Source organism: Pecten maximus, chromosome 16 (genome assembly GCF_902652985.1).
Source record: "Pecten maximus chromosome 16, xPecMax1.1, whole genome shotgun sequence".
Taxonomy (NCBI): domain Eukaryota; kingdom Metazoa; phylum Mollusca; class Bivalvia; order Pectinida; family Pectinidae; genus Pecten; species Pecten maximus.
In genome coordinates this window covers 6,192,384-6,219,873 of record NC_047030.1, presented here as the reverse complement: position 1 = coordinate 6,219,873, position 27,490 = coordinate 6,192,384, and the positions used below count along the sequence as shown (strand labels likewise).

Sequence of the window (27,490 nt, the reverse complement as noted above, 5' to 3'; positions counted from 1 at the left end):
GCTAGTTACACAAGTCATAGTACATGTATTACTGACAATGAAAATGGTAAATCTGTTCTTTAATTATTTTGTTCTTTCTTTAAATATATGTTTTTTCAATAGTCTATTTTTGTCGTTTGTTTTCTTTCACTCCAAGCTTGGCTTTATTTTTTTCTATCTAGATATTGTTTTTCGTCACCTACCATCCAATTTCATCTCCTTCGAGAACAGTTATCCGTTCGCCGGGAGGGAGAGTAAAATTAACCAAATGTCCAACCTGTGATTCTGTAAGAAAACATCATGTAGAAGTAAAAAACAAATACAGTTCCCAAATCATGCATATCAATATAATTTTAAATAATATTAATTTCTATCGAAATCTGAAATTCTATATAAATAAGCCGACTTTATCCAACCAAAATGAAACGAAAAAAATATTTGTATAGCCAAGTTATCAAGTGCCATGTCCGATTACTAACAGTGTCGTATTTCAGAATTTGAAACACAATTTCCGTCACTAGCACCACTAACGAGTTCTAGAATAATGCAATAGCTGTATAGTGAATTTTTATTATCCATGTTTTTACATACTTATTATATTTCAAGTATGGCATTTGTACTACCCGGTACCAGAAGATTTGTTGTTTGCTGAATGTTACAAAGTGCGGACTAGATGCCGATCTGTAGTACAGATAGCTATCCGTTATTTTGATAATCATCATCCACATTGTGTGTGAAAGGCTAGGTCTCCAACACCAATTATGCTGTTTGGTTATTGTAGTGGCATATTTCTGTCATGGTGTTAATTCAAGTCGCTGTACCGTAACATTACTTTTTTGATAAAATTATTGCGACACGTCATGTCGTTTTGTTTTACAATGCGACTTTTACCAAAGTTCATGACGACATATCGAGATAATCCAACTATATTTATCAAATTAACAAAACATATGGTGATGCATAAAATATGCCACATAGTTAACACTGGTAGTACACTTACCGTTCACCATATATGTTACTGATGAAGCTAATTGGTACAACCCGTTGGCCTTTTTTCGCCATATATGGAAATCAATGAGCCCTGTTACTATGGGAACAAACTCCCACGCTGATATCAATTCACAACAGGGGATATCCCAGTTAATGTCCAACAGGATATAGGCATGCTCTGGTAATACAGAATATGTTAATTAGAATAAATATAACACAATTATTACAGGGGTTATGTTATTGGTGCTTACATTCTAAAATATCAGATCGAAAACATTGACATAATCATACATGCTAACGTTTCAAGAAATTCATCTTCAATGTGATTTCATCTTTTAGAGATTGGTAATATATGACATTATATATATTTTATATAACATAGCATATCATATTTTATATAACAATTCAGATGAATTGACACTGATATGAAATCTGAATGCTTATATAAGATAAAACAGAATGTTAAAATCTAAAATGGCCTCGCATGCATGATGTTTAAACATTTGATTACTTCTGAAAACATCATATAGAATGGTAATAAAAAAATATCTATTTACTATAAAGAACTAGCTTCACATATTTATTATGTATCATATGGTAATCTGGATCAAATATATAAATAATAAAACTTCCGTTAAAAAAAGTATGATGATGATGATGATGATGATGATGATGATGAAAAGGATAAATTTGAATATATTTCTCACCATAACCGAATTATTTAGAGTACCTTCCGTTTTGTGTTACGGCTCCATAACATGAAATAAAACTTCAAACTTAATCTACATTACACTTTTTATATGAAAATACGCTTTGATTGATGGACTATGTTACAAACGGCGACGTCATTTTTTAACCACATGAATCTTAAAGCCAGTGAAAAAGCTTGTGTGAAACAAAATCAAATAAAAAACAGTGAGACATTTTTTAACTGTTTACATTCATTCGTGATATCTTACCGATATTTGTGTCATTGTAAATACTTATATTCTTCGGGTCATCATATCCTGCATAATGGTTTCCACAAACTGTTGATGAAAATAAACAATTGAGTAGATCAACATCGTAGCATTTCATACCTACCCAACGTAATCTAATAACCAGGTTAGTTGGTTCTTTTCAAAATTGGATGTTATACAAAAATATACACGTGAAAATATATAACAATGGACAGAAATGGAAAGAATGCATGCCAGTTAACATCTCCTTATTATACAGCGTCAGCAACATAATCTAATTACACGTACCAGTTTATCAGGTCAATTTAAAAGGTGTTTGTTATTCAAAAATGTACACGTGAAAAATATTATTGATAGACAGAAATGAAAAGAATGCATGCCAGGTAGTTGAATTCTCCATTTTATGACATTGAAGGTATGTCACCGTCGCTGCCTACGTAAAACCATTTCATTGGTGAAACATGTATATAGCATTCCCCGCTAGTTTCAGAGACTAGATCATCATGGCATTGTAAAATTTGTACCTGGGCAAGGTTCCGTCATACATGTTTTTGAATCATCTGGTGAGTCTGCGCAGTAAAGTCCAGGTGATACGGTAGTGGGACTGTCACAGGAACGTCTGCGTGTCCTGATACCCCCGCCACAGGTGACGGGAACAGTAACTCCAGGCTTGCCATGTGTTCCACTGACCGTCTCCTTTCAACAAAAATAAGTCAGGTATAGAAACAACAGCACCCTTGTAACGACCGTTTATTAGACCGAACCTTACATACAAAATATAAAGCTGACTTTCTTCGGAATGCAATGTATCATTTTCCCACTTCAATTCAAAAGATGAAATTAGATGTTCATTTTTTTTGTATTGACAAACGAGCCAATACTAGTGTTTCCTGTAGACACTATCTATACGCAGCATCTTAGTATATGCAGTACATAAACCATTACCAAGAACACAATGATGATCAATAATTAACTTACTTGCACAATAAAGAGTTGCGTTCCCTTGTTTTGTATACTGCCAGCAGGGATCGCCAAAGACGTTGTTATTGAAACTAAAAGTACAATTTTCACTGAGACCGTGGCATAGTGATGTTAGTTTTGCTGTAGCAATCGGGTCGTCACAGTCATGGTCGTCATTTCCATAAAATGCAGACCCGACAAAAACGTAATATCCTTTCGGGCACACCATTTGGTAAGCGATGTCTTCCTCCAAATAACCCGTATTATATTCTAAAAATAAAATACAAAATATGTCTTTAAGAAAATTTGGGAATATGTGTAAATTCAGATAACGTCAAGTCTTATCGATGTTTTCAATATGAAGTTTACTTGGTTAGATAGAGATGTATTTGCAGGAAATCTGGAAATTGTATCCTCGAATTTTTGTTGTTGTTGTTGTTATTGTTTTTGTTTTTGTTTAATACTACATTATCATGGCTAGGTATTAGCCCACATACCGTCACATATAGGAAAGTCCGGGATACAATCGATTGTCTCCAAGGCCTCTCCTGGACAGTCCAAGCCCTCTCCAACCTTGGATGGATTACTACATTGCCGGACCCTTGTTTGAGTACCGGCAGCGTAACATGTTGTGCTACATACTGTCCAGTTTGACCACTCAGTCCAACCGCCGTCCACTGGAAGGAATCGGTCGCAAAAATATGTCACTAAACTTATAGCTGCTCGATATACAGATTATCTACATAATTACCATTTTCAGACAAAAATATTATAACTTTAAAGTGAAGTTGATATGGATACAAAACTAACCTTTTCAGATTTCCTATTTCCTTCACACAGCTTAAAAGATCATTGGATATTCTGATCAATTACATTTATAAATTGATATTAGTAGAAGCTGTACACGTGTGTCTTTTGTACAATATCTTAAACTTGTTTACTAAAATTAAAATGCATGTAGAAATACCTTCTTGATTGACAATTTACTTACAATTTTCACACAATATTCCATAAAAGTCGCCAACACATTCACAGTCATAGGTAACTCCTCTGTCGTAGCACGTGGCACCGTTATCACAAGTTACTATACTACAGTGGTCCTCCATACCTGTAAAACAGGTGAAACAGCAAAATAATTAGTATATTATCATACCTGTAAAACAGGCGAAACAGCAAAATAATCAGTATATTATCATACCTGTAAAACAGGTGAAACAGCAAAATAATCAGTATATTATCATACCTGTAAAACAGGTGAAACAGCAAAATAATCAGTATATTATTCACATCATACATGAACAGCAAAATAATCAGTATATTATTCCAATCATACATGAACAGCAAAATAATCATTGTATTATTCACATCATACATAAACAGCACAATAATCATTATATCATTCATACATAACATTGTTATCAATTAACATAGCTGTCTTAGATAATGGAACTCCGCTATGAATAAAGTCGATTGACGTATATGGATAATGTTCTTCGTGATGCTTTAGCATTGCATGTCAACTGTTGGTGCATAAATCTACTTTCGTAAACACTTAAGTAACATGTAATTTTTTCATTTCTCTTGGAAAACAAAACTAATTATCAAAATATTATCAATTTAAGTCGCTTGTCCTCCGTATTTACAACTGTAAAGAATATCTTTATAAATGTGTCACCTTATCTATAAATACAAGTCTCTATTCCATACAAGATCAAACAGTCATGCTTAACTTACCGACGGATATCGCAAAGACATCTGCAATCGCCATATCTGTAAAACAATGAGATCCTCATAGGTATGTCTGGCAATACTATGTGATATATGTATGGTAATGTTATTGTCTTTTTATACGAAAAGCAAGTGAGCCAGATTAGATTTGATTTTAAACATATAAATAATAGAAAATTTTTTTCAATAAATGTATAATTCTAAAACCTAAAATGTGTCTTCTGCATTGGCACAAATCACTGCTCAGTATAAAAATTATGAACAAATAACCTATCAGCAATACAGTAGGACCCATTCGAACAGAGGACACATTAAATCATATACATTGTCAAAACACCAGGACCTTATATACATTGGCAATACACCAAGGACCTTATATACACTGGCAATACACCAGGACCGTATATACACTGGCAATACACCAGGACCTTATATACACTGGCAATACACCAGGGCCATATTATACATTGGCAATACACCAGGACCGTATATACATTGGCAATACACCAGGACCTTATATACATCGGCAATACACCAGGACCGTATAAACATTGGCAATACACCAGGACCTTATATACATTGGCAATACACCAGGACCGTATATACATTGGCAATACACCAGGACCTTATATACATTGGCAATACACCAGGACCGTATATACATCGGCAATACACCAGGACCGTATATACATTGGCAATACACCGGGACCGTATATACACTGGCAATACACCAGGACCTTATATACACTGGCAATACACCAGGACCTTATATACACTGGCAATACACCAGGACCGTATATACACTGGCAATACACCAGGACCTTATATACACTGGCAATACACCAGGGCCATATTATACATTGGCAATACACCAGGACCTTATATACACTGGCAATACACCAGGACCTTATATACATCGGCAATACACCAGGACCGTATAAACATTGGCAATACACCAGGACCTTATATACATTGGCAATACACCAGGACCGTATATACATTGGCAATACACCAGGACCTTATATACATTGGCAATACACCAGGACCGTATATACATCGGCAATACACCAGGACCGTATATACATTGGCAATACACCGGGACCGTATATACACTGGCAATACACCAGGACCTTATATACACTGGCAATACACCAGGACCTTATATACATTGGCAATACACCAGGACCGTATATACATTGGCAATACACCAGGACCTCATATACATTGGCAATACACCAGGACCTTATACACATTGGCAATACACCAGGATATTATATACATCGTCAAAACACCATGATATTATATACATTGGCAATACACCAAGACCGTATATACACTGGCAATACACCAGGACCGTATATACACTGGCAATACACAAGGACCTTAGATACATCGGCAATACACCAGGATATTATATACATCGGCAATACATCAAGACCGTATATACATTGGCAATACACCAGGACCTCATATACATTGGCAATACACCAGGACCGTATATACACTGGCAATACACCAGGACCGTATATACACTGGCAATACACCAGGACCGTATATACACTGGCAATACACAAGGACCGTATATATATTTGCAATACACCAGGATATTATATATATTGGCAATACACCAGGATATTATATTCATCGTCAAAACACCAGGATTATTATATACATTGGCAATACACAAGGACCTTAGATACATCGGCAATACACCAGGATATTATATACATCGGCAATACACCAGGACCGTATATACATTGGCAATACACCAGGACCTTATATACATCGGCAATACACCGGGACCGTATATACATTGGCAATACACCAGGACCGTATATACATTGGCAATACACCAGGACCGTATATACATTGGCAACACACCAGGATATTATATATATTGGCAATACACCAGGATATTATATACATCGGCAAAACACCAGGATATTATATACATCGGCAATACACCAGGACCTTATATACATCGGCAATACACCAGGACCGTATATACATCGGCAATACACCAGGACCGTATATACATCTGCAATACACCAGGACCTTATATACATTGGCAATACACCAGGACCGTATATACATCGGCAATACACCAGGACCTTATATACACTGGCAATACACCAGGACCTTATATACATTGGCAATACACCAGGACCTTATATACACTGGCAATACACCAGGACCTTATATACACTGGCAATACACCAGGACCTTATATACACTGGCAATACACCAGGACCTTATATACACTGGCAATACACCAGGATTATTATATACATTGGCAATACACAAGGACTTTAGATACATCGGCAATACACCATGACCGTATATACATTGGCAATACACCAGGACCGTATATACATTGGCAATACACCAGGACCGTATATACACTGGCAATACACCAGGACCTTATATATATTGGCAATACACCAGGACCGTATATACATTGGCAATACACCAGGACCGTATATACATCGGCAAAACACCAGGATATTATATACATTGGCAATACACCAGGATTTTATATACATCGGCAAAACACCAGGATATTATATACATCGGCAATACACCAGGACCTTATATACATCGGCAATACACCAGGACCGTATATACATCGGCAATACACCAGGACCTTAGATACATCGGCAATACACCAGGATATTATATACATCGGCAATACACCAGGACCGTATATACATTGGCAATACACCAGGACCTTATATACATCGGCAATACACCGGGACCGTATATACATTGGCAATACACCAGGACCGTATATACATTGGCAATACACCAGGACCGTATATACATTGGCAATACACCAGGACCGTATATACATTGGCAAAACACCAGGATATTATATATATTGGCAATACACCAGGATATTATATACATCGGCAAAACACCAGGATATTATATACATCGGCAATACACCAGGACCTTATATACATCGGCAATACACCAGGACCGTATATACATCGGCAATACACCAGGACCGTATATACATCTGCAATACACCAGGACCTTATATACATTGGCAATACACCAGGACCGTATATACATCGGCAATACACCAGGACCTTATATACACTGGCAATACACCAGGACCTTATATACACTGGCAATACACCAGGGCCATATTATACATTGGCAATACACCAGGACCTTATATACACTGGCAATACACCAGGACCTTATATACACTGGCAATACACCAGGATTATTATATACATTGGCAATACACAAGGACCTTAGATACATCGGCAATACACCAGGACCGTATATACATTGGCAATACACCAGGACCGTATATTCATTGGCAATACACCAGGACCGTATATACATTGGCAATACACCAGGACCGTATATACACTGGCAATACACCAGGACCTTATATATATTGGCAATACACCAGGACCGTATATACATTGGCAATACACCAGGACCGTATATACATCGGCAAAACACCAGGATATTATATACATTGGCAATACACCAGGATTTTATATACATCGGCAAAACACCAGGATATTATATACATCGGCAATACACCAGGACCTTATATACATCGGCAATACACCAGGACCGTATATACATCGGCAATACACCAGGACCGTATATACATCTGCAATACACCAGGACCTTATATACACTGGCAATACACCAGGACCGTATATACATCGGCAATACACCAGGACCTTATATACACTGGCAATACACCATGACCTTATATACACTGGCAATACACCAGGATATTATATACATTGGCAATACACCAGGACCGTATATACATTGGCAATACACCAGGACCGTATATACTTTGGCAATACACCAGGGCCATAAATACATTGGCAATACACCAGGATATTATATACATTGGCAATACACCAGGACCGTATATACATCGGCAATACACCAGGACCTTATATACATTGGCAATACACCAGGACCTTATATACATTGGCAATACACCAGGACCTTATATACATTGGCAATACATCAGGACCTTATATACATTGGCAATACACCAGGATATTATATACATTGGCAATACACTAGGACCGTATATACACTGGCAATACACCAGGACCTTATATACATCGGCAATACACCAGGACCTTATATACATTGGCAATACACCAGGACCGTATAAACATCGGCAATACACTAGGACCTTATATACATTGGCAATACACTAGTACCGTATATACATTGGCAATACAGCAGGACCTTATATACATCGGCAATACACCAGAACCTTATATACATTGGCAATACACCAGGACCGTATATACATCGGCAATACACCAGGACCTTATATACATTGGCAATACACAAGGACCTTATATACATCGGCAATACACCAGGACCTTATATACATTGACAATACACCAGGACCGTATATACATTGGCAATACACTAGACCGCTTCCAGTACGAATGAGATTCCAAACGTAACACATTGACAATGCATCAGGGCCCAGTTGTTCAAAAGATTATTAGCTAAATTACTTGGTAAGTGAAAATCTTATTTTTCCTTTACTTCAAAACCTGGGTGTGTATATTTCTTAAAATGGCAGGTAGGAAGAGGCTGAGGAGATCTATAGTTTCATAAAAGTATGTCAGGCTAGTTTTACCAGAAATAATTTTATCAGAACTTTAGAATTGTTGCTTAACACATAAACTATGACTAGCCTAATCACCATTTGAAAAACTGGGGGTCCAAGACTCAAAGAGAACAAATGTGATACCAAACGTAAAAAAAATGACAAAACATCAGAACTCAAACAGTACGAAAGAAAAATCAAAGTAAAACATATATGATTCGGCCGAGACGAAGAATTTCCTGTTTCACATAATATATCATTCATGTATATTCCCATCAATTTCAGATATGGTAATTAATCATTGATGACTCCGCTATTAATTCTGCACAGACACAATGATACTTACTCGTGTTTATTTCGAACCCGTTGTTGTTGTCGGAGTAAATGGCGTAAGGTGTAGCCAGTCTCTGCTCCCAATGACATCCCGACCCTGACTCCATTACTCCAAACCAACCCGAATCTGCCATACAGCCATTATTCTCCTCGTACTCCAGAAAGAAGTAGCGTTGTAGTGTGTTTTGTCTATTGAGAGAGCAATAAATTTTGAAAACGAATACATATAGAAATATAATGTTCATGCATATTAGAAACTTTGGGACAACTGATTAAATGTATAAATCTTGTTGGTTGGGACTGATCCCGTTGCCCCTCAACCCTAAAGCCCTACCGTTTTTGTCGAGGGAAATACATTATTTTGTTCTTGACCCTAAAAGTTAGTGTTTCATAACCTAGAGGAGTCAGTTGCAGCCTCCTTTAAGCATCATATTACAGTCAATAAAATAATCTTATATTTGAACCGCAATTATTTATTTAATTCATTTTAATTTTCATGTTTTTCAACTATGGCATTTTATACCAAATCGTGTGATTTGATAACAGCGCTCTCTACATTGTTGGTATAAGTAGTCAATATTAAAAACTATGACACATGTGGTAAGGTTCGTGTGTGACACAGTTACTACAATCTAGTGATTAATGTTATATGGATGTTTACTGATATATGAGTGTCATACCCTGGTATACTGCAGTAGACCGTCGAGGTGTCCCTATTAAGGTCTTTGTATGATGTATAAAGGATCCGGTCACAATCAAACCAGCTGATCTTGTCGGATCCGTGTGCATCAAACACAACGTAGGCCTGTTCTACTCCGGACACATAAAAGGAAACTCTCACCTACAAAAAGATAATTAAAAAGAAATGTCAAAAAATGTATAAATAGATAGGTAAGTAAATAAATAAATAAATAAATTGATTAATTAATTAATAATGGCACACGCGGTATATGACACAAACGATTGGACCCAGCTAATGATATCAGCGTCTTAAACCTAGTCGTTTTTTGGACCAAATGTCACATACCTGTGTAGAGGCGGGGTAAGAAATGAAATTAATTACTTAATCACTTAAAAATTAGAATAAAATGGAAACTCAAATTTTTGGAAGGTGCTTTTAGCGTAAAGTATCTCAATTTTGATATTGTTTTAAATTGTAAAGAAACCTATTCTTGTTTACAGTCGAGCCTTACTCTTTGTCGAAGACGCAACATATTTATGGCATGTTTTGATATTTTGATTTTAAACTGATGAATCACGGCCTATCCAGCAATACAAATGTTTCTATGTATTTAATCAACCATAATTATTGATGTAGCAGCATTGAAACGACCTCATTTGTCTATTAATGGAGGCATATGTCCAACTTCATTCATCTCTAATGAAATTACTATTCTATAAATGGAGGGCAAATCTTTGAACTTACCGAATTAATATAGTAATTGTTCCATGAATCCACAACACTAGATTTGTACGACTTGGTACCATATTGGAAAGACAACGCATCCTTATCAAACTCATTAAGTATGTAACTCTTTGTCCAAAGGTCATATATTCCTAATGCAGGGTAAACTGATTGACCACGTGACACTTTCATAACAGGAAACCAGCCAATCACAAACACCCCTAGTACATCAGCTGAAGGAAATCCAACACTGTCCCAGTTTCCACCTGCAAGAGTTGATACACTAGAAATGTCATGCAATGAAAAGATACCATAAATGTATGGTATTGAATGGATAAACACATTCCTGTTAGATGAAGATTTCCTTAAATTAAAAAAAGAGACGAATATACCTATCTATTCCCTATTTTATGAAACAAAGTAATAATATAAAGTTATTCGATGTTTCAAGTAACGAATAACAATTCAACTTCACTATGACATTTTATGACACAACTAAAACGATACTTGTAACTTGGTAATTATATCTAAGATATATATCACCGACAGCGTATCAACTTCATACCACGAAATGTATAAAGTGGTACCCGATGTATATGAATACATCTTGTACACAATTAAATTAAAATAATAACTTCATAGAAATAATCACTTAGAAACCGAGTGTTACGTAAAAAGCAGAGCAAGAAAGAATTTCACCGGGGTGGAAAGAATCAATAATTAACTTTTTATTAAAACAAAATGGAAGACCAAACATTTAGAGTGCAAAATTGTCTTTTTTTCTGAATTCCGATTATTGATATATTAAGACCGCCTTACCTGACTCAACCAGGCCAGCGTTGGTTGACGCGCTATATAAGAAGTAAGGCTTCGATCTTCCAGTATTGTCAAATGTACACATTGGTGAACTTCCTGGACTGTCCACGACCATCATCCAAGACCGGAAGTTGGGACAACTGCTGTCGTCATTGACAACAGCAAATGTGTTTATTCCATCTCTGTTATAAGTAAAGCCATGGAAATGCTTGTAATGAAAGTATCATATAAAGAATATGTGATTGGATTGTACAAAACACACACGACATTGGCTCATTTGAATACGAATTGAGAATACGATTCAAGAGAACTAAACATATATTCGCCTAAACCATACAGCTGTTAAGTCATGAGAGAGAAATCTAGATAAGAGATTTAAGTTAATCGTATCAAACTTATGAAAATTAGACTTGCTATTACCACTCCACTGCGATACACTTCAATACAATACTCGTATTGCAATGTATCGTAGAGGAGCGGAAATTACAAGGCTAATTTTAATTAGATTGAGTGATTAGTTAATTTGCCATCTCGATGTACGATTTTCACCTCTGTATTCACCTCATTTATCTCGTATGGTGATGATACTGTATAATAAAAGTGAAACAAACCCAGGAATGGAACAGGTTGACTTGACTGTCGTGGAAATATCGGTGTAATGAGAATAGAGTATGTTTGAGCTAGACAGCCATGATGATTTGTCTGTGTCTTTGCCGTTGAACACCATCCACGAGACTTCCTCGGCATTGGTATAGAAGGAATATTTTACCTGCAAATAATCCATATATCAACATTTATATTTCTATGTAGCATTCCGTTTATCAGGCAATTCCTATCTTGCAATATGATAAGAGGTGGTTTATTCCCGAGAGGAGTTGGTCTACCATACCCTAATCTGCAGTTACCACTATGCATGGTCTGATTTGAATATCATTTCCCACTGTCTAATATAAGACCCATTCGCTCAGCTTAGAGTATGGATGTTTTCTGGTACAGATATGACCGAAGTTGTCTCCTCCTTATTTTCTAGAAAGTAATGCCTTCGTAAAAGTCCGAACCATTTAAGGACGGATGTTAAGAGAGACACCATGCCAAAAAGGACACAGTATGAAGAGAAGAAAGGAAGAAAGGAAAGGAAGAAAAGAAAATCCCGAAATTACTTTAGTAAAATGGTTCACAGAACCCCGAATCCTTAGCAGGACCGACATTAGCTCCCTCTGGAGAGATATAACAAAAACAGTAATAATCAATAATTTGAAGATCTTTAAATACATCACAGCAATATAGATGTCTCAAAGTAGTTCACAAATTATGATCCTTTGTTGGTTGTGTTTTAGGAACCAACCAATGTCTTTTTCACTTTCCTGGAGAGCATACAGCCGGAGCTGCCATTTCAATGCCAACATATATAACATACGACATTTCTGTCACTGCCCAATCACGTACTCTTTTATAGCTAAGTCGACTGGTACACAAAGGAGTTAAGTATCTCATTCAAGGATACAACACTGTGTCAATGCCAGGACTCGATCTAGCGACCCTTCGGTCATTCTGTCCAGCGTCCTACCACTAAACCACCATGCCTCCGTGAAGAATAATTGCAATGTGATACAGAAGGTCGTTAATTGGTGTTTTTATGTCTGTAGATAGAGGATAAAACTTTACCATATCAAAAATCATGAATGTATTCGTCCATTCCTCAATCAATCCCGATTTATATGTCTGAAGATAGAGGATAAAACTTTACCATATCAACAATCATGAATGTATTCGTCCATTCCTCAATCAGGCCCGATTTATATGTCTGTCCTGGAACCTTGGTGACCGTCCGTACTGATGTATCGTTATCTCGCTCGGTGTCACTGCCTTCCCACAGGTCCTGTAGAGATCCCACTGAAGGAGGCGCACCACTAATTCCCTTGAATACCATATGCCAGTCTGGTAAACAAGAGCAAAATATATGAACGTACCAACTACAATGGAGGTGAAAATATCCTCTAAACATACATAAATATCTTATTAAAATTAAAAATTTTACTCTTTAAAATCAATGATGGAAAGACACGTTTACAAAATTAATGATTTTATAGAGAAAATACGTACCCATTACAGAAATAGCTAAAGCATCGCCGTATCCTTTATTACCTGGAAAACAGATATACGTATCAATGCCAGCTCTATTATGTCATCAACGGGTGATAGAAATTATCGATACTGCGCTGTACCTAGCACAACCTGTATGCGTATGTGAATAATTGAACCATCAGACTCAGTTGCTTCTTGGGGTTACATTTTATAAGTTCATTAGTAAAGATTTTCCATTTTCAGTCGTTATGCTTGTTATATGTAATAAACCTTCACGGATATTTCAATTCCTATTAGCGGAACATTTTATCTCACGTTATGTTTCATGACCGTGAATACATCAAAAATGAATTCCTCACAAATATTAACAACTATATATTATCATATCTTAACAAACCATTATAATCTGTATTGTAGAGCACTCTAATATAAAATATATTGTTAGTTGATTTCTATGATATATTACATGTCAATGATAATTATTAAAAACAACTTTACAAACCATTGTGCCACGTGACGTAAGTGAGGTCAGTAGAGTATAGTATATAGGGCAATGACCCTTGGTTAGTGTCCCATTCATCGCAGCCACCACTAGCACCCACGTCCTTCAACATTAACCATCCCGCATCACCTTGGCAACCACCATAAATGTTATTGATAAAGAAATTCCGTTTAGCGTCACCAGTATCACTGTAAACATAGAACATATTATCTGATGTTGGATTAGAACAGAATGGTACCATAAAGTTAAAACATATACATTATATATTATTGCATAGTTAAATAAATCTAACGTGAAAACCACAGCAACCGAAACAACCTGGAGAGAGACCAAAAACAAAGGAAATGTAATATAAATTGATGAGACATCAACGAAAAAGGGAAAACTCACAAATTCTACGAACTATTGACTACGTGATCTAGAAGCGTTTCCGGTACCACATGTGGGTAGCGTCAGGTCGCCGTATATATAAACTATAGTAAATGTTAAACATACTCGATGCCACATAGGTTTGGGCTGCTCGCCTGTAGGTCTGTCCAGCTTGAGTCTAGAATACGAGAACAATCCATCCATCCTGTTTTACTGGTCACGCCCACTGTGTCGAACACTACGTAAGCCACTTCCCGTCCATCTTTGTACACTGACAATCGAACCTTGAAAATAGAAATGGTGATAAAGTTAAATCAAATCAACATAGAAACCGAGACACTGGTGTGCCTGATATTATCATTCATGAAGAAAGGTCTATCATTAAAGTGCACAAAAGGCCCAAGCGGACAGCTATTAGCTCCAGTATACTGGATAATAGATGTACTGCATCATGTTGCTCTTTAAACCCTCTAGGATCGCCTCAGACTAAAATCGTGTGCAAATGAAGAAAGTGATGTCCGGAATGAATCGATATGCTACAGTATATAACTGACAAACTTAATTACATGTGTACTTATTCTTTTGGATAACAACCTAGATGATAAATTACTATCTTTACCGCTGATATGCTATGTTTTGTAGCCCAGTCGTCCAGAATGGATGACTTATACAGAGATCCTCCTGCAGAAAAGTCCCGCATCACCGACACGACGTCCTCATTGTAAGATCCAGTGTCCCTCAGAAAACCAGCCACATCTGTGTGTCCGGCGGGGACGACTCCACTTGGTGCTTTGAAAACCAGTCTCCAAGCTAGAAAACAGTAGCTATAGTTACGACATAGCATGCAGAATATAGTCCAAATTAAACCTGTACGAAAATCGGGAAAAGCGTAATTACTTAATTATAAAAGATTTTTACATCTGGAGGAGAAGGCTATCATCACACAATTTCATGAAAAAAACAATCGTTATGATAATAATGGTACTATACTTACGTCCTCTAGGATTAACGAGTTGTGCATTTTCTGTCAAATAAAATGAAACAAAATGATGATACAATTATTACAATATGAATTTTTTTATATAGTATACCCAACAAACCAAAAAATACTACGATATTAACTGTTTGATATGTTACAAAACATTAAATTTTATTGATAACATCAAAATTGGATATATCTAAATACAGAACACAAATGTCCCCTACACACCGCTTTTTATTGATCCAGCGGATAAACAAAGCTTTACTTTTAAAGCCCTTAACACGGCTAGGATAGATAGATATCTAGACGATTAGCCATTTAAGTCAGTAATATTTGTCTCATAAGCTGCTAACAAACATAATGATTTGATGGATTCCCTACACATTCGTTGTCGGTGGTTTTCCGCTTCCAAAAGGCCTTATTATAACTTTGATGTTTCCTAGTTCCTGTAAATATCTCGTACACTACATCAGAGGTTTTGCTGAAGTGTGTGATATGTAATGTATTTATTACTGTGTTGTTTGGAAAACAACTCGGCCATTAGATATAACACGAAAATAAATATATATATATTAAATGTATAGACGTGTTTACTGCAGAATATATACTAATAAGGTTAGGCTGTGCGAAATTTAAAACATACGAACTATGTCCGACCTTGATAACCCTGTCGTCGGTAACCCTGTCGTCGGTATCCCTGTAGTCGAAAACCCTGACGTCGGTAACCCTGCCGTCGGTAACCCTGTCGTCGGTAACCCTGACGTCGGTAACCCTGTCGTCGGTAACCCTGACGTCGATAACCCTCGTCGGTAACCCTGACGTCGGTATCCCTGACGTCGGTAACCCTGACGTCGGTAACCCTGTCGGCGGTAACCCTGACGTCGGTAACCCTGTCGTCGTTAACCCTGACGTTGGTAACCCTGTCGTCGGTAACCCTGTCGTCGGTATCCCTGTAGTCGAAAACCCTGACGTCGGTAACCCTGTCGTCGGTAACCCTGACGTCGGTAACCCTGTCGTCGGTAACCCTGTCGTCGGTAACCCTGTAGTCGAAAACCCTGACGTCGGTAACCCTGTCGTCGGTAACCCTGACGTCGGTAACCCTGTCGTCGGTAACCCTGGCGTCGGTAACCCTGTCGTCTGTAACCCTGACGTCGGTAACCCTGTCGTCGGTAACCCTGGCGTCGGTAACCCTGTCGTCGGTAACCCTGGCGTCTGTAACCCTGACGTCGGTAACCCTGACGTCGGTAACCCTGACGTGTAACCCTGACGTCGGTACCCCTGACGTCGGTAACCCTGTCGTCGTTAACCCTGACGTCGGTAACCCTGACGTCGATAACCCTGTCGTCGGTAACCCTGTCGTCGGTAACCCTGACGCTCGTGGACAGAGATCGTGGGTTACTGACGATGGGATTACCATCACGTTTAACAAAAAATATTGTACTTGTACCAGTTTATTGATATATTTTGTCAGTATGTGATTGGACTCCTATAAGCAGTGTTTTCTTTTACCTGTGTTGGGTGATAAATAAAAAAAAAACAATATTGTGACATTTACAGCTCTGTTTTGCTGTCTGGAATATCTGTCATTTTTAATTAAATGATTTGTGATATGGTAATCCATGATAAAATATTATATTATAATCTGATAGAACCGCGTAGTTGTTTATCAATTTTTTTTCTTTTAAAAAAGAATGCTTTAACATATATATCGTCGACAAAACCAGCAGACGGTATGGGATGGTTGTTGATATTGGTATTTTCCTTTGTATATCTGATTTATCGGGATAGACATTCTTTTCAGATTTCCAAACAGCCGATGTCATATGATTATTTTCTTACTTAGAAGACCATCAGAACATGTATGCTATCTGATAGTAGATATGTTAGATTCCACGTGACGATTACAGGGTAATGCCCTTACCCGTCAGGCAGGTGATTTACATTGTGTTACCGTCAATCCAGTGTTTGTGATATTGTCAGGGTATGGACAGGGTATGGCATGTAGGTATCACTGACGTCACACGCGGCCGGGGAAGTCAGTAAGTACATAGGGCATGTTTATCAGCGATTGTTTAGGTTCAAGTTTATTCTGATCAGATGATATAGTCTGATCAGATAATACCGGTCACACCCTGTATGGACTCACCGCGCAAAATATCTCACAATTCGGATACTATTTATAGCTTATAACGGACATGGTGTGTGGCATGTTATGACACAACATTTTTGTTGTTTTAAAATTACATTCATTGGATAAGACACGAGCCTCACTCTTCCTTCTATTGTAAAACATTCATTTGCTAGATATTTTGCGTATTCTCATGATACTTTTTGTATTTGTTTTGTTTTGTTATTATGATTTATTTATTTTTAGATTTATCTACTTCCTCAAGACAAACACCCCAAAAAAAAACAAATAAATGTTCGATGAAGGTACCTACTGTCTACTAACCCTAATGTTCAACATTTGATCAATACTTTGTTTACTGCAGTTCCATTTGTTTTGTCTAATCACTTATAGCGGAGAAAATATATCAAATCCATCAGAACTGCAAAAGCCCTTGTTGTAAAACTGGACATTTTAGATACAATAACATTACTGTATATATGTACTATTTTTGGCGCACTTGTTTTTCACACATTTTCCAATAATAACAGTAGTAAGTGTAATTAGCGCAATTCTCAATTAGCTCCATCAGTACTAAGATAATTTACCACTAAAACAAATTACCACTGAAACAAATTACCACTAAAACAAATAACCACTGAAACAAATAACCACTGAAACAAATAACCACTGAAACAAATAACCACTAAAACAAATAACCACTGAAACAAATTATCACTAAAACAAATAACCACTAAAACAAATTACCACTAAAACAAATAACCACTGAAACAAATAACCACTAAAACAAATTACCACTAAAACAAATTACCACTGAAACAAATTACCACTGAAACAAATAACCACTAAAACAAATAACCACTAAAACAAATTACCACTGAAACAAAATTACCACTAAAACAAATTACCACTAAAACAAAATTACCTCTAAAATGAGATTACCTCTTAATTAAGGTTACCGCTAAAGTAAGATTACCACTAAAATAAATTACCACCACAATAAGATTAGCGATAAAATAAGATTATCACTAAAATATGTACATTTGCAGTATTGTGAAGTTGATAAATAATCCGTCTATTAAATATTAACTTTACAAAAATTGTGAAGAATACCGATATACCTGTAATATCGAAACCATAATTCTAACCGGCCACAAAGTACATATATTTGTATGGAAACTCTTGAAAATGTACAAGGAGGAAAAAGGTTGTCCTGACATAATATCTCTTAACATGGAGGTTACTCGTACACATGACGTCAGAGTGAAGTTCGTCATAACATCGAAGCCTACCTGGACATGTATGACTATTGCATGACTGTGTTTGGTAGTCCGAGCCATCACAATAACTTCCGGGATACTCATTGGCGGGGTTGTCACATGATCGTGTCCTTGAAACCACTCCTCCACCGCACAGCACAGGACAGGAAGTCCACGTGGTCCAATCACTCCATCCGCCGTCCCCTGTAGAGAATGAGGCAATTCGACTTTTATATACAATATAGACTCGTTACATCGAATCAGATGGACCAAGAAAGAAAAAAAACGGCCGATTTCCGGAGTATGTGAAATAACGGAGTATCTTTTATATATATATTTTTTTTTCTGTTGAATTTGAATCAATACTCCCATTTAAGCCGAATATTCGAGTTATCAGAGTTCCAGTATAGCAAATAGGGTTCGGTGCGTAATAATGGTACAGCTGAATATGAATATCGGGCCCGAACAAACTTGTTCGGGATCGTGAAACACTTTTAAACTTTTATTTTTGTTTATATCATAACATGTTTAATGAGACCTGATGTTCGTTTGATATGCATTTCGTTCATAGATGTAAGAAATATTGAAATTTTCACGATTTCTAGGATTTTGTCATAACACAAAGATGCAATTACATAAACATAAAGACATTGAATGGACAGATGTTTTTCATCTTACTTCCGCAATACCACTTGGCAACTCCCTCTTTAGATATTCCCGGACAGGGGTTCCCAAATAAGACATTGTTGAATTGGAAACTGCAAACTCTCAGTTCTGCGCACGCATCATGAAGGTTTGTTGTTGAGTCCGTATCCCAGCAACTGACGAAATTGTTTTGCTCGTCCCAGTAGTTAGACCCCCAGGTCGCAAAATAAACGGAAATAAAATAGCCGGATGCACATGTTATCGTGTAGTCTTGTCCTTGCTGTTGTGTTCCAGATTCTCCTGTGTAGGCTGAAAAATATTCAATTTTGGTTAGTCTTCAACCGAGACGTTATTGAATTCATATGACCTGCTTAATTTAATATTTATGCCGTAAACGTTCTAATTTTGGTGTATTCAAATCTTCATGTCTAACTTGAATATAACAGATTTGCTCATGATGTATCGACGCGCCCACAACACTTGCCACTGAAAACAATAAACAAAAACAGCAATAATCTAAATGATAATTCAGTACAATGTTTCAATGAAAAAAAATCGCTAAGATTACTGCTAAAATATATACGTTCACACTTTACATTGGTAAATTTAAACAATCGCAAAACTGTTAAGCAAACTGATTAGAATAAATTTTGGTTCTTTTTTCCCCATATATTGCGGTTTTTGTAAGATTCACCAAACCGCAGGAAACATAGCAATAAAGTTATCTAACAATCTAGCTAAAAACCTACCGAAAAAGCATTTACATGTGCTTATAATAGTATATAGTCTTGTTTATGTTAGGCAAATGCTGTACAAGTAAAATAATCTAAAAGTAGATTCGAAGGAGAGAATATACTAGCGATTCGCTTAACAGTTATAAATCTCAGAATAACTTGTATGTGGCAACATTGGCTCTTTGGTAACCAGATTTATGTCCTAATAACAGGTTGGTATTACATAACAGTCTGTTACTTTCCATATCAATCACACAAGTTTACTAAAAGCTATGTCGAATATAAAGATTACCCGGTTAATTGTTCTTACTAAAATGGATGATAACGAAAGAAATTGAGTGAGTAGGCTTTGTTTTGTTTTTTCTGTAAACTGAGTGTTGCCTGAATTGGTAATTATGACAAAGGTACTTCTACATTAAGAAACTTCTTAAAATAGCTGACATTCACTTTTTGTTAAAATTATTTGTAATACAATCTCACATCGAACTGGTAAATGATGTTATTGTTATGTGTAATATAACTACAGAATAAATTAATACCATTTCTCTATTCGAATATGTAGACTATTGTGCATTAATTACATATTGTATATTAAATAAAATGATATATATCGTTTTTTATTTCTTTCTTGTCAGTTATTTGTTAATTAAGATTATATTTTTCTATCATATTGATAGCGAGATAGTATATCAAAATAGATGTGATATTAAACAAAATATTCTTGTGGCATTCACTTACCTGAAGTTTTCTTTAGATATGCCGATAAGCAAAAACATATTATAAATATCCTTATGAAAGATAGTATTTGCCCCATCGTATCAGCGTCTATTCCGAGTGAAGTAAATTCATTAATCTGGTTGTGTTTGTGGATTTAAATTTAATTTGAAACTTATTGTTCTGTAAAATCTAATAGGTGTAACCGACCGCTCAAACTAGTTTACTTTAACTTGACAGACAGGGTGTGAATCAAACCCCTATCTGTATATCCGGGATCATTGGTTTATACATGTGTTTACGTCGTTAGATTACTATCACTTATATACAAATAAAAGAAACTGTCAGCTTTGTATTGTTTCCCCACCGTGGTCAGCACCGGAAAAACGTAATCGATAAGATATCTCAGATTTCCAGACAACAAAGCAATTTGCTTCCGTGGTTCAATACATGATCGATCTGATTGATTTACCTGTTTACTCATTGTTGACGTAGTGGATTCATGAATATTCATTAGTTTTCAGTATAAGACATAACCGACACAAAAACACATTTTTGGATAACGCAATCATATATCTAATGCATTATTATTTCTCATTTGATTAACATGTACTTAAAGATTATGTAAAGTTGTTGAGTTGTAATTTCACAGAGAAACGATACGGTACTATGAATGACACTTCTCCATAACATCAGTGTCGAACTAAATATTTCGCTGATTTTGACGGCTAGCGGATTTTAGTAATAAAAACCAGCATAAATAAGAGTTATATGATGGCATATGTTTGGTCTGGAAAGAGTGTGTTTGAGTGCGAAATTGAAAACAATTACGCGACAACAACCAGTAATTTGCTTTTAATTCCACCTAATCAACAGCTATCGCCATTTTTAAGGATGCATCGCCACTGTCCTATCTATTTATAACTAACTATAAATATATTGTCGCCATTCAAAATCCGAAAACGAGGCTTGTTTACAAATGACGGTGCGTTCCTGTCTCCTGACGTAGACCGTAGTAATGCAAAGAAAGTCGTAACGCCTGGAGCACTGGCTGTTATGGTGCAAGCGAAGCGCACAACTGATACAGATTCAGGACTTCTGGCTTTCAGATGTCGACATTTTTTAGTTGTGAAATATATGTCTCTGGTCGACATCAAAAAAATGTTGATGGCACATCCGAGCACAAATATACAAACACGATGTAAAACCTAGTTTCCGACTTCCTAGATAATTATCACGGCGTTATTATCTCGGCAAGTAAACTAATAAGACAACATGATTTTCGGTTTATGTCGACATATTTTTTTCATGGCATTCCAAAGATGATTTGCCATCCAAACTTCGACTGTGCAAACATCGAAACACGTTTTACAGCGGACTATCAGCTTACAAGTATCAACAACGGTTTATTCTTCAATGGGACAGGGTCCATTGTAAACGCTATCATATTAAGCAAAACTAGGGTGTTTTTGCAAACAATTATAACAATGAATAGTCCAAATATATATCTTATTTAAAGAAGAGTGGTCTTCGGACGCTTTGCTTCTGATTTCGGAAATTTGCCAATTACTTGAGTCAAAGTCAAAGAAGATGGATTCAGGATTGAATACATATTAACTGGTGGCCAGGTCATATATAACTTCTGCGCTGAAGCATTAGACAAACTCTGTCACAGAATGACGGTATGAAATGACACTTCTAAGCGTCAAGGCATCGCTATGAAAACCCTAAATGGTTCCAAAGAACCTTTTCAGACAGATGTTGGTGGACCCGTACCGGAAGTGGAGATCAGTGTCGTCGGAAGCCAGGATAATCCTATCAAAAGGATTGTATTAGACAAGGTTCAGTCACGCTCATCGGTAACAATGAACGGATATGTTAGCGATCCAGATATCACAGAGGTGGTTTTTACTAAAGAACATTGGTATAGAACAGGCGATATCGGTAAAATATCATTAGATGGTAATCTCATTCTACAAGGAAGAGAGATAGAGATCGCAAACAGGGGTTCAAACTATATATGTACTAGGATGTTGGAGATGTTTAAGGAGATGGAATATATCAAAGAAGTACGTGTGGTACCTGTTTTGTACCTTTTAGGCAACTCTCTTCAGACCATGTTAAACCGTGAAAAGTACTACAAGTAGAACAATTCCAAAGCGAAAACACTCAGTGGGCTTAAGGTAATCCCGCAAGACTTCTTACAGTTTGAAGCATTTCCGATATTAGAGCCTGGAAAACTTGACAGAAAAGAAATACGTCAAAAAGCCAATGAAAGATTAGGATTAACAATGGAATATGTCAATTAACCGATGAGAATAACAATGTCGAAAAATACACAAGAGATAAAGAATGTCAGCTGATTCACCTTTCACGGACTCAACAGTAATGCTAAGGTCCTTAAATGGCCATTAGAAGAGATCGAATTACCGAAATATGTCACTAGAAACGCTAACATCTGGATTGTAGGTGCAAAAAACACAAAATGCAATAGATATCATTTTTTTTTTATTTTGGATTTCAGAACAAAATGAATTATATGTGCATATTCTGAACCGTGTCCCAATTCAAATGAATTAAAACATGACAAGCAAAAAGCCATTAACATTCACAATCAACTGAAAACTACCTGCAAGCGGCTTGGTCGCCTTTTGTCTTTTTTCAAATTGGAAAGCGAAACTGGTAACATAACGGAACCATAATCAAAAGACAATGCAGATTTACAAAAGACAATGTAGACTTACAAAAGACAATGCAGATTTACAAAAGACAATGTAGATTTACAAAAGACAATGCAGATTTACAAAAGATAATGTAGATTTACAAAAGACAATGCAGATTTACAAAAGACAATGCAGATTTACAAAAGCTTTATCGTTTCTATGGAAATGAAGACCATGTTTGACGAAAAATGTTAAAGTTTTCAAATGCGATGGACTGTAGATAACCTGAGTGTTATTTCATTATAGCTAAATATTTCATTGGCGGAGTATTGTAAGCGGTGCTCACCTGTCGACAGGTGCTGATTTATGTACATATGTACATGATACCTTACATTCTTTTTTCTCCTTTTTAACTTGCTAGTATCATAGGGTGCTCGTTCATGGTTATTCATTGTCAACACTCAAGAGGCCTTTGTGGTTGTTAGCTGTAAAAAAATCACAGTACGTAGAACATTAATTATATCACAAATAACTTCTCGATCAAAGCTGTTGACAACTTTGTACGATAAACATATGGTGTTTATGATCATATATATGTTTTCTGTATATTGTTATATGCAACTTTCATTACAAATAAAGCAAATGTTCAAAACAATTTTGCGACAAGCAATTGTGTACCAAAATTATTTGTTTTCAAACTTTTTATGTGCCTGCTGTTTATCACACTAGACCTTTGTTTCTTTTACCGGAAATAACGGCTGTTCAGGGAGTTAAGCTTACTGACAACATTGTTGTTACTAGGCGACTTACTTAAATGTTCCCTTTGATTAAAAATGTTAACGTGAAAATATAATCTATTGCCTTTTACCAGATAAATACAATTTAAGTGACGGATAAAAAAAACGAACTTTTAAGGCCAAAATGCAAACCACGTGCATGGTCTCTGTACCTATAGATCAGTCTATAAAAGGTGCTAAAGCGAGTGTAGTATAGTGTTTTTTCTTTCTTTTTCTTCCCGGTACAAGCGGTAAGACCAAGGTTAGTAGTATTTCTATTCTGAAACTAACTTTCAACTTTTTATTTCAATCGCAGATCTACCTAAATCATGTTATTTGTGGTCATTTAGCGTGTGTTCTAGTAGGATTCGAGTAAAAGCAGGACGAGTAATTATTTTCCCGTGAAGTCCAGTAAAGTGTGTTCTAATAGAAAAGCATCTGTCACTTTTGAAAGTAATAAAGTGGAGTCCGATAGTCATTCATTCTAGTAAGCAGCATGAAGTCGATGACTATGACGAGTTCTTTGTCGATTGTTTTGAGCAGCCCTCCGTCGACGTTCTTCCGAAAGTTACTGTCGTCAGCAGTAACCGGCCATGAAGTGGCAGAAAGAAAGAAGCGTGGAGCTTTGGCGGCACTTGGTGTACCCAAACAATAGGTAGATGATAAGATGGCTTCTTTGGGACAGTTAAAGCAGACGTCGACGAAAATGAATGAGTTAGAAACTTAGTACGGGATATGTATACAGATTAATGAACGGGTATATGTAGAGCTACATCATATAGCTTAGTCGGTAACCAATATAAAAGCAACGCTAGCTGAATTGTTTTTCATTCAAGCAACAATTTCCTTGGTCCGCTTATTGAGGTACATCTAAGGGTTGGGGAGTTTGTCTTCGAGAACAAATAAAAATTCACTGATTCCACTTTACCGACTTTTCAACAGTTGTAGAGGTTTTTGTTTTAACACTCCTAAAGAATGCTTCACTTAATTTCGTCTCCAGAAAAAAATACCTGGATCATCACTACAGTCATGTTTACCTGTTAAAGTGACATCGTGGATGAGATGTATTATGAGATTAATTCATTTGTACCGGTTTAAGTGACATCTTGAGTGATATGTATTACAGAATTCAAATAAAATTACCAGAAACGTCATTAAATGCTTACACAACAGTGTACATTGTTTCATACGAAAATAAATTTCTTCAATGTATCCAGCATAAACTGTTCATACCCGAATGACAGGCGGGCTCGATGAATTTCCGGCATATTTCTTACAGTTTGAAGCATTTCCGAGATTATGGAATGGTAAACTTGACAAGAAAGCAATATGTCTACAAGTCACTTAAAGATAAGGACTGACAAGGTAATCTGACAACTGAGCTACAATGATATAGGAGATACAAAATGTAATACGGAAAATGTATTACAGAAGTAAAGGAAAAGGGAAGTGAATTAGCCAGAACACCGAATCAAGATCGTCATTACAGAAAAGCTCAAACTTTGTTAATACATGTATTTACTTGATTAATATACAAACCTTTATGGATTTGCATACTAAATATCAACGTAACTGTATCCGAAATGAATCTACTTTATTATCGGTCCAGCCAATTCAAAACGAAATTACTCCTGGTAGCTGTAGTTAGGAAGACTGTTCCACACTCTACAGTCTCCTTTCTAACATTACTCCTGGTAGCTGTGGTTAGGAAGACTGTTCCACAATCTGCAGTCTCCTTTCTAACATTACTCCTGGTAGCTGTGGTTAGGAAGACTGTTCCACAATCTACAGTCTCCTTTCTAACATTACTCCTGGTAGCTGTGGTTAGGAAGACTGTTCCACAATCTGCAGTCTCCTTTCTAACATTACTCCTGGTAGCTGTGGTTAGGAAGACTGTTCCACAATCTGCAGTCTCCTTTCTAACATTACTCCTGGTAGCTGTGGTTAGGAAGACTGTTCCACAATCTGCAGTCTCCTTTCTAACATTACTCCTGGTAGCTGCATGTGATAAGGAATATTGGTCCACACTCTGCAGTCTCATTACTAACAGTACTCCTTGTAGCTGCACAGGGTTCTCTTTCCTGAAATTGTAAGATATCTTTAAAACGCATAGGATCTTCGACATTTCCTCCCCAAAACATCGTCTGTTTTCATTGATACATATATGTAATTATTTTACTTTTCTGTGAATTTTGTATTTGAAAATTGTTAGATAAGTATCATCAGTAATGAGTTGGTGGATAATAGTAGTTGATGTTTCCGTAATTAATAATTAACAATGAAACAAAAACAAAAAAAAGCAATGCATGATATTTCTTTAAATGCATTCACTCAACTTAAGAGTCGTTTGCCTGTAAACTGGATTAACATTTTTCACGTGAATATCGCATACATCCTATAGCTGGATTGTCAGGTTGCGGTCAATGTACTTACGAAGATGGTACGATGTTCTACTTAAGGTCACGCTGAGAATTATGGTGTAGTAAGTATAGGGTCATCATCCTTAGTAAGACAGGTATGTACCACGTGGGTGTGTAAAATTTACATACTATACCGTAACATCGAATCCTGGGAGGATTTTTACTCTCGGCTTATATACGGTCTTTGGGTCATCATCCGGACCAGGATGTTTCGATTTGCAGGTGACCTCTACGATCAGGTCACTGAGACATCTCCACGTTACTGTTTAACTAGAGTTCTCTGATAACGGCCAAGTGATACAATTTAAGTTTACTATAGATAAAATACTGTTTAATTAGCGATAACAACCAATCTGACATTTGAAGCTGTGTGAAAGATTTTCGTGAATGGAAATTGATATTGTTTGTTAATTTTTCAGTGAGAG

At 36.4% G+C, this 27,490-nt stretch overlaps 1 protein-coding gene across 1 annotated transcript; it reads right to left on the bottom strand.

Moving 5' to 3' along the window:
* Window positions 1-1,928: 1,928 nt before the first annotated feature.
* Window positions 1,929-19,857, bottom strand: LOC117314570. Its single transcript, XM_033868636.1, has 19 exons — window positions 19,792-19,857; window positions 19,147-19,317; window positions 15,735-15,768; window positions 15,364-15,554; window positions 14,871-15,028; window positions 14,376-14,563; window positions 13,892-13,933; window positions 13,536-13,726; window positions 12,400-12,557; window positions 11,792-11,970; window positions 10,994-11,238; window positions 10,248-10,408; window positions 9,581-9,756; window positions 4,623-4,658; window positions 3,880-3,996; window positions 3,386-3,565; window positions 2,907-3,158; window positions 2,453-2,624; window positions 1,929-1,997 (listed from the first exon to the last, which is right to left on the bottom strand). Exons 1-18 carry the CDS (start codon window positions 19,855-19,857, stop codon window positions 2,536-2,538), a joined length of 2,634 nt encoding a protein of 877 aa, XP_033724527.1. The 3' UTR covers window positions 1,929-1,997; window positions 2,453-2,535.
* Between the last annotated feature and the right edge of the window lie 7,633 nt (window positions 19,858-27,490).

What these genes read in the sequence shown, in the direction of transcription:
- LOC117314570 (XM_033868636.1), bottom strand. Translation starts at nt 19,857, where the DNA reads ATGTCTTATTTGGGAACCCCTGTCCGGGAATATCTAAAGAGGGAGTTG. An exon ending in CCAAACCTATGTGGCATCGA is followed by an intron (nt 14,564 to 14,870) that starts GTATGTTTAACA and finishes CTATGTTTACAG; the next exon opens with TGATACTGGTGACGCTAAAC. An exon ending in ACAATTACTATATTAATTCG is followed by an intron (nt 10,409 to 10,993) that starts GTAAGTTCAAAG and finishes ATCTTTTTGTAG; the next exon opens with GTGAGAGTTTCCTTTTATGT.